This window comes from Fulmarus glacialis, unplaced genomic scaffold (genome assembly GCF_000690835.1).
Source record: "Fulmarus glacialis isolate BGI_N327 unplaced genomic scaffold, ASM69083v1 scaffold6439, whole genome shotgun sequence".
In the NCBI taxonomy this organism is placed as follows: Eukaryota; Metazoa; Chordata; class Aves; order Procellariiformes; family Procellariidae; genus Fulmarus; species Fulmarus glacialis.
In genome coordinates this window covers 1,653-11,205 of record NW_009235136.1, presented here as the reverse complement: position 1 = coordinate 11,205, position 9,553 = coordinate 1,653, and the positions used below count along the sequence as shown (strand labels likewise).

Genomic DNA, 9,553 nt, shown 5'->3' with positions numbered 1-9,553 from the left:
TTCCCCAATGGCTCAGTTCTCTCTCAGGTGAAAACGGTAGCGGCTAGTGAAAAGATCACGTTGGGCTTCCTATCAGTACAAAATCCCTGTGGAGAAAATACAAAATAAAATATTCATTAAGCTAGCATTCCTGTGAAAAGCCACCATGTAAGGCCTACAGTGTTAGCTTCTTGTCACCCTGAAAGATTTGGAAATACGTAATTGACCTAAAAAGCAAAGCTGGTCTTCTGCTTCAGGTACACAGCCGCTGAGCATAGAACTGCACTCTCTCTGACCAGCACCAAGGCAACTAGTTTAAAGCCAGCCAGGACCTTGATGCTTCTTTTAAAACTATTCATTGAAAACACTGTGAGTAGGGGTCAAAGGTAGGTAAAGACAGAGCTTAGCTTGAACAGCAGCAAAAAAAAAAAAATCCATTAGGATCCGTATCATCCTGGCCACTGCAACGCCACGTGCAACCACTTTCTGGCACAAGTCACATAGCATGACTACACCAAATCAATGTAATTACCACCCTTAATACGGCTCGTTGTAATAATCTCCAAGAACTGAAAGCAATTTACTATCCCAGAACAAGTTTACCAGAGCCTTCCAGGAACACGGGCACAAATACATGGCTAGTTAACTAATGCTGCTTCATTTCTAACAAGGGGAAAACAAGAAACATCTAAGCCTCAGAAACAGAAACTGCGCTACACCTGAAGAGAAATGTGGGAAAATGAGCCTAAGTTGGTAAGCTTACTGTATTTACTGATTCACTAATCCAAAACAAATGTCTTCCCTCTGGTAAGTCACAACTGTAACAGGGCTCATTGATTGTTTCACTTGTTTACAGGCATTTAACAGAAACTCATTATTCCTGGTGTAAGGAGGAAATACCCACACTTTCACGGTTCTGTTTCTTCTACGGTCCTTGGCAGAAACACTTTTCTAGTGTAAGTGCCCACAAGAAACAAGTATTTCACCTGAGAGGACAGGGATACTAGCTTATCTTTCAAGTAAAATCACCCAGGTTCCACGCGCAACCTTTCAGAGTTTCAGTCTGAAGAGTACTGCATGTCTGAATGACCCACTTTTTAAAGGTAAACAGTGTAGCATGGTCACAGTGAAAGGGACTCCAGGAGAGCTATAAAGATGTTACTTCACATGCTCATGAACAAACTTCTAGAGAAACCCACAAAGAAAAGTCTTGTCCCTGCCCAAGAATGGGATTGCAATTTTGCTTTCTACAGTAGAAAAATTCTAACATAGGACTAATACCCAGGATGTTAGCAATTACAGAACACAGTACTCAGTGATTAGCAGCCAATGTTCATTTGAATTGACTAAATTTGATTAGAACTGTGAATACTCGGTACCTTTGAATATTTAGACCCTAAATATTAGGAACACTAGGACAAAATTACAGAACCACACAAAATTAGCAGATCTTTTCTAAAATCCTGGTCTCAGTAACATGCAGAACACAGAACAAAACTTAAATTGATTTAATGCCGTATGCCCTAGCCCATTTGATTGATGTCTCATGGAAATCGAAAACTGACATGTGATTATCATCTTATTTTTCCAACCAAAACCTCTGTTTGATAATAGCCACTTATTTTCAGACACGAGCTTCCCATATCACCACTACAAAGTACTTATTCAAGACAAAGAACCATTAGTCTGCATCATGTAACATTCCTAATATGCATTATTTAACATTAGTATGACTAATACTTAATTGCATGCAATTCAGTTCTATCTAAACTTAGTTTAGCAGGAGAAAGTCACTGGCCAGATGTCACAATTTCACAATACGGAGGAACTACACACAAAGGCTGATTAACTTGTTTAATATTAATCTCATCTGCACTTTAACTAACAATAAAAATCAGAAAGATCTTGTTTGTACATCTCACAACAAGGCAAGATTAAAGCAGAAATGACTGTTCAACAGACACAGCAACAAGGATAAGAGACAGGTAAATTCTTAACTAAGCACACAAAATCATATGGCCTCATCCTGCACAAACTGCACCTACCCCAGAATTTGGAAGTAGAATTTGGCAGTCCTAGACAGTCTCCTCTTCCAAGAAGAGTAGTACTAATTTGAACAGAAAATGCCAGTAAGTTGTTTAACTTGCATTAGGCATATCAAAAGAAAAAACAAACAAACAAAAAAACCCCCTATGACTCTTCTTATTCATAACTTACACAAAGCTTAAAACAAATAAAACCTGTCATTTTGCTACCAATATCTATGCATTCTCTAGAAGCTTTTCATTACATTATTTTTCACACATCAAATTTCTGTGGAAGCTGTCCAAACAGCTACAGAGCTGCAGCAAAAAGCAGCTCTTTACAGATCAGTGGCGGGGGGGGGGAATCAGATCTTCAGAAGTAAAATGATCCCATCAAATGCAAAAAAAAAAACCCCAAACCCTGCAATTAGTAGAAAAGAAAAATACCTTCAAGGCAAAACTGCCATTTTTAAAAGTCACAAGCAGCAACCGACACAATCAAAACCACAGCGCCAGTCATTTCTACACACATTCTCTGTCCCGGCATTTCTGCTGCTAGCTGTTACTATTTGGGGAGTTGTGCCACAGATTTGGAAGATGCCAGAGGTCTCCCATCTGCACCCTGCATTTTCAGCTTTCCCGATAATGAAAGAAAAAAGAAAAGAGGAAAGGAAAGAAAAAGGAAGAACAAAAATCACAGAAGGTCAGTGATGCAGAATGAGCTGAAGGACAACTCCTGCTACCGGCTGACAGAAATCCCTGCCTACCGCGCTCTGCCACCTGCCAGCCCACGGCTGCTCACATCCCAGCAGAACTGCGTGCTCAGGACCGCAGCTGCACATCTCTGCGCACCGAAGTGAAAGCAGCTTAACCGGCAGCCAGGCACATGCAGTAGTAATCCCAACCTCGCATATGGGTACCCACGGACCGGAGACCCACATCCTCTCGCACGTGATGGCAGGTCAAAAATAACGCTGTCAAACTGCACGCACACTGCAAGATGGAGGTGTGGTTCAGCACGTCGCTGCACAATACATTGCTACTACTCCTCCTTGCATGGCCGATTATTAAGATTAGACTAGAATCTGGTTTCTTACTAGAGCTTGAGGATCTCAGTTATGAGAAAAGACTGAAAGATTTCTCACTGTTTCTTGTTCTAAATATATGGGAGTGGCCTGATGCAAAACTGATTATGATTTTTAAAAGTTTTAAAAGCTCATCATAAAGGTAAGATCAATATTTTCACCATATTATTCCTTTTCAATTGTTTGGGCAGAGAACGTACTCCATAATGGAAAACTCTGATCTTCAGTAGCTGGCAAACAGCAAAATTCTGCTAGTCATGACAATTTTGTACTCAGTCAACGTATATGTTCTTTAGGCAGGGGAGAAATAACTTTGAACTTTTCCTCATCTACATGTTTTAAGAATCATTCTGCGTTTAAAAATCACCCTGTGGACAAGGACAATTACTGATTCATTTAATGATGCCACCAAAGTTTAAACATGCTAGAAGTATAACTTTATACCACAAAACTGGGGGAAAAAAAATGCCCAAGTGACTAGCGCTCGAAAAAAAAATGATGCTTTCCTTCTCCAGCATTCATGTTTATTTTGCTTACTATTAGATACATTTTTGCACTTAAAATACTTCCACCATACATGCTATTCTTCCTATTTTCATCCGTCAAGTTTACTGGGAACACAGACTTGCATCACTTCTCTCTTTTCCATCTCTGTTCAGAACGTTACCCAGCTTTCATTTACAAGTGAGCAAGGAACGAAACGAGGGAATCCTGACACAATGGTCTATAGCCGGACCAGGAAGCAAGTAGTTCTGGAGCTTTACCCTCTCTCTTAGTGAATATGTAACTCTGAACACCTCATACGCTTTGAGGCCCATTTATTTATTAATTTACAACTACATAAAACTGTCCTAACAAACAAAGTGGAATACGAGAGTCCTAATCCTACTCCTAGTCCTGTCCCTAATGAGCGTGCAAGTATTTTCATCAAGCTAAAGAAGCTGTATTAGGTTATAAGCAAGCTTAGTATTTCTAACCTCGTGATAAAGTTTTCACTCAATTCTCCCATCACAGATTTACAACTTTCAGACAAATATAGTTCTATAATGTAACTATGTTAAACTTTTGTGAAATGTAGTTACAAACAAGTTCAGGTTCAAATCTCACAAAGTTTCCCTTCTGCAAGGTACACTTGTCTCTTGTCATTCCAAGCTCCCTCCCTCTGAAGCAACATGACATTTCTACCTTGTGAACTGTGACTCTCTGCACTCGTTTCCTTTCAGCACCTCAAATGCCAGAGCTCTTCAAATACCTCATTCTTCAATCAAATAAGAGCTTCTGATGAATTCTTGTTTTGATACTGCAAGACAACTCTCTGTCTTTCCAATTCTAAACCCTAAATCCTTCCTTCATCCACAAATTTTAACTTATTATTGTGATTAAAGAAAAACCTCCAAGCTGGGATTTAGCATTTTTCTTTTAAGAAATCCCTTTGTAATAATTTAATGATAGAATTAATTTCTGTCTGCATTGGCACATCCTTAGGGCTGAAATTCATAAAGACTGCCAAATCTACAGATCTACTTTGATTTTATACAGTTTACAGAAAAGGATAAATTGGGAAATTCTTCAAATTAAAATACAAAGATTTTACCGTATTTCCATAAACACCGACAACCACTCCTGCAATGAATGTATTTTACAAGTGTGAAAGAGAGAGGTTTTGCAACTTAGTTGAAGTTATACAGACCACAGTTTATTTAAAAAACATATAAACAAAAATCAAAGGGGCACAAAATACAAAAAAATTTCAGAGCAGCTTGTCATATTGAGATCATATTATTGAATCCATAATATCATCAAAATGTGGTACTACATAAGCCATGGTAGGTATAAAAAAAAATGTGGAAAATCTACTTGCCATTACATTAATCAGTAGTTACAAATGTGCTGTAAAAGGAAGTCCATACATCACACTTATTTGTTTCAAGCACTTTTCATACTGATTATTCAGTTTCACAGATTCCTGTACAGCATGCTTTAGATCTTCTATCTCTTCAAAAAAATCCTAGAGAAAGCCAGAAATATTCACCTTGAAGTTTCTTTCAAAGACATTCTCAATAAGAGCTAGTCAGCATTTCAGTTGTTCCCAAGTTCAAAGACACTTCCTATATTTTTATTAATATATGGTCGAGTTATGCAAACATAGCTATGGCAAGATACATCAATCAACTATAACGTTACATAATAATTTAAAACTTTGCCCTGAACACATAATGCAAGCAGAATTCAAGTTATGTTAGAGCCTGAAATCAGGCTAATAATAGGAAAGATGAATTAAGAGAAGGAAAAGATGTTGATTTATCAGAAAGCTACACAATGACAGTCCAAAATGACAAGGCAATAATGTCAACCTCATCTGTGCAAAAATATAGCTATATGTGCTGAAGTCAGCCGGTAGTAGATAACACACCGTTAACTTTGAAGATCTGAAAGTTGCAAGATTATAAAAAAGGGACAACAAGCAAGGAGATAGATGAGGAGAGTAAACTAAGGAGGATGATGTTAGCATTTCAACAAGACAATACTAAAGACTTTAAGATGGAAAAAGGGATACCATATTTAGACCCAGAAAGATATAAAATATTTTTAGACCTTAACTGCTTTGTAATTCCTAGTATGAGTTTAGAACCTCAAGTACAACTACATTTTGTTCATTAATGTCCTATTTCAGAATAGGGTCTATTATTTATGACTACACTATGTTAAAAAGTTTGATTTTCATATTGAAAAGGGTAAGATTTATGATACATTAAACTTGACAGAGCCTAATACAGGTAACACTGTCAAACAGGTTCAATTGATAAAACCAATTTACAACAAAGGAGGGAATGAAAAAGAGCAATATGTAAGGCTACACAGAATGTAAAGAGACAGTCCAATAAGAAAGCCATAAAAACCAAGTCCTGTTGAACTTATTTAATGTCAGCCTATGTGGTTTCACTTTCTCAGATTGATCCTTTCGTAATTATACTGTCCCAGAATGCGTAACTTAACAAGTAGTTCTACCTCTATCTAATTCAACTAGGAGATAAATTCCGCTTCACAGAAATAAACTTCATATATTAAAAATATTGATGGCCCATAACTTAAATGTTTTGTTCAGCTCCTGCAACTCAAGTCTATTGAGCAATTCTGATCCTTTGCAAGTGAAGTCAGAAGTTGCTAGGACATACAAGGACAGCAAGCAGAGTGTAATCGCCCAGGACTTAATTTCAACAACCTTGGAAAGTCCTATCTACCAGAGTAATACTGTATCTACTTATATCCATCTATATTTGACATCTGCTACTGCCTATTCTGACTTTTTTTTTTTTTAAATGAACAGCTACATACATCTTAAATAACCTACAGTGACTTAAAACTACCTAAAAAAGGGTCACTGATAAAAAGCCATAACCTCAGATTTATATATTTCTCTTCTAAAAGATGAAACTTTCAGCCACAAGCTGTCCCTAACTCCCAAACACGGGGATCTAGAACTCATCCTGGCTCAATGTTCTACAAGTTTCACATCTAATGAACTATCACCATGTTTTACTGTTACCCCTGTAATGAAAGCTAGCATAATATTTAGCTTGTGAGAGGGGATTGCAAGATAAGAAAACAGGTTCTCAAAAAAAAAAAAATCAACACAAGACTTGAAGAATAAGCAAAAAACAATTTAAACAAGTTTGTTGCTGAAAATAAAATCTTAGGTCAGTACATTAAACTGAGTCCTCTATGGCTAGATAAGATCTCCTCATCTTTTCACATAATTTCAAGAATTACCAAATTTTCACACTTCCTCTTTCTACATCTGTATGGACAATCTATCACGAAACCTCCAAGGCCCTCCCCTCTGCCCTCCCTAAGCTTAGGGTTCTGTCAGAGGCATAACTTTGACATGTTTAAGTTCAAGAGAAAATAGTTTTCCTCTCACTGACATCATGAAGCAATAGAAGTGATCATTCAAAAAAATATTTTTATTATGTCTGCAAATGCCTGTTGGAAGGAATTAAGACTGTTACCAAGAGTTACAATTTTAATGTCACAACGACATGAGACAAATAATCTCTCATGAAGGAAACCAAATTGCCCAAACATCAAAAGAAAAAAATCCACAAGAAAATCCAGCAGTTTAAAACAAAAAAAAAACAACCAAACAAAAAAAATTGCATTATTCCTCTTCCTTAGCCAAGCAGTATTGTAGGACACTAATGTTTCAAGGACTCATCCATTTCCATTTCTTTCTCAGAATGCTATAAATTGATTTTTTAATGTATTTTGCTTGATAGCAGCATATGTTCAGCCTAAAGATAAGTTTCAGTTCAGGCAGAAAAGTTAGTTTTTCAAAAATCACCTATTCTTAAACTTGTCCTAAAATAAATTACCTTGTCTAATCCGGCTAATTCATTTTTTAGTGCTCTCCTTTCTGTAGACAACTTTTCATTTTCTTTCTTCAGCTTTTTAATCTCCTTCAACAATAGCTCTATATTCAAATAAAAAATATAGACTTCAACCATTAGTCAACCTCCCCCTCATATGAATCATATTACAGCTAAAGAGCTGCCTACGTTTTGTGATATTAGAAAATTATGGTTCAGCTTCTTAAAGTACCTTTTTCAGAAAGTGATTTATTCTTAAGAATTGGCCCAGCACACTGCCAGGTACTATGAAAGATAACAGGATCTGTCAATTGGATAATCTGAATCTGCCAGATTCTTAGAATGCAGGATTATTTTACTTTAAAATCCACAAAACATACATCACATGCCTTGATTACCTTTTTCTGACTTATGAGAGGGTCACATTAGCCCTTGCTGACAGCGCATTTCCTGAAAATTATGCCTACATTATATGATCTCTTCAATCTCTTTTTTTATGCTTTGAAGTGGAATAGGATTGCACCTCAACTTGTGGATTTACTTATGTGAGGAAGAACATGTTCAAACCAGTATTGTCTGGGTTTGTCCCACATTTTAAGGCTAAAAACAGATTCTTTTGTGTATCAGCGTCTGCAATCAAAGAATGGAGCAGCAAACATTATCTCAAAGAGATCTGCATAGATACAGCTTACTGGAATAAATAATAAATAGTACTAAATACAGCCATGCACTCCCATTCATGATTACACCCACATACGAGTTTCAGAAAAAGAGAAAAGCAGCAAACACTTATTTTTATCGCAAACAAATGCAGGGCTGGATCCATAGATAGGACTTTGATTATGAGATGCCATTTTTACATAACAGGTTTTCAAAAATGAAAAACATTTTAGATACTGCTGGTTGAAGTAGAAGAAATAACCTGGAGTGTGCCTTTGGATCTGAAATGAAATGCATCATCTGTGATGGGCATACTGGAAACAACATGATCAGAATTAACCGTACCATTACCTAAATATTTACTGCAACAGGATTCCTTCTTTTTAGACATGTCCCTGCGAGATGTTACTTCTCCCTCTGTGGTTCGACTTCTTTTTCCAGAAACAGCACTAGTTTTCCAAGAAACCTTTTTACGTTCCAATTGCTCAATTCTTTGCCTCTGCTCTCGAAGATTATGCTCTAGCTCATGAATTTTAATCTGTCAAGAAACTAAATTTTTTTAAAAATGCATAGAACACAGTTCAACTGAATACAGCTGGAAACATATCCTGAATGCAAACCTAGAGCTTCCAATTGCTGACTTAAAACTATATTCATCCAAAGCGTCTGAAAGGAGAAAAAAAATACAGCAAGCGAAGTTCTGCATACATCAAAAGTGTTTTAAAAAAATCTGTTACTGAGCACATGCTCGCAAGACAGTATAAATGTACATGCACAAAGATGCTAAACCTTGTCACACAATAAAGCCTACTTTTACAGCAGCAATTGCCAGCTTCTAAGAAAAAGTACATATAATCCAAATCATAATGAATAAATTAATTTACAAACAAACGAAGCACATGTTCCAGACTCCTAGGAGGAAACAAATTAGACTGGTCAGCTGTAACGCTTGATCAATGCCTGAAGAGGCCATACCCACTCAAAGCTTCTTGAACCACTCCTGGCCACACAAGCCTACCTTTGCTCCAGTTATGATGCTAGTCTCTTTGCACAGCAGGCCAACAGATTTTGCTATCTGACAGAAGACTATTTGCCTTCGTTTGGTTAGCTTACTGCCGGATTTCTGAAATAAATCAGCTCATGACACATCCAGAAAAATATCAGGGCTGGTGCAAGAGAGGTCGGAAGATGCATATACAATTGGAAGGAGGGGTAGGTAGGTGAGTAAAGAAAAAAGCAAGGAAAGGGGAGACAGCTTTCAGTTACAGACATACCAGTGACAGACTTCACTTTCAAAGGGAACTACGGACTACTTTCCCTGATCTCAATGGCATGGGAAACAAAAATGAGTATAAAAAGAAAAACATGGTCTCATTTTACAAATGTAAGAAATACTTTTCAGTCTCGCTAAAAGCTTATGTTTGGCTATTTAATACCA

At 37.0% G+C, this 9,553-nt stretch overlaps 1 protein-coding gene across 1 annotated transcript; it reads right to left on the bottom strand.

The window, feature by feature from the left end:
* Window positions 1–4,880: 4,880 nt before the first annotated feature.
* Window positions 4,881–8,653, bottom strand: LOC104082679 (centrosomal protein of 290 kDa-like; the record flags this gene model as incomplete). Its single annotated transcript, XM_009585895.1, has 3 exons — window positions 4,881–5,096; window positions 7,462–7,559; window positions 8,467–8,653. Coding segments are annotated over 3 exons (414 nt in total), but the record flags the coding sequence as incomplete, so codon positions are not given.
* Between the last annotated feature and the right edge of the window lie 900 nt (window positions 8,654–9,553).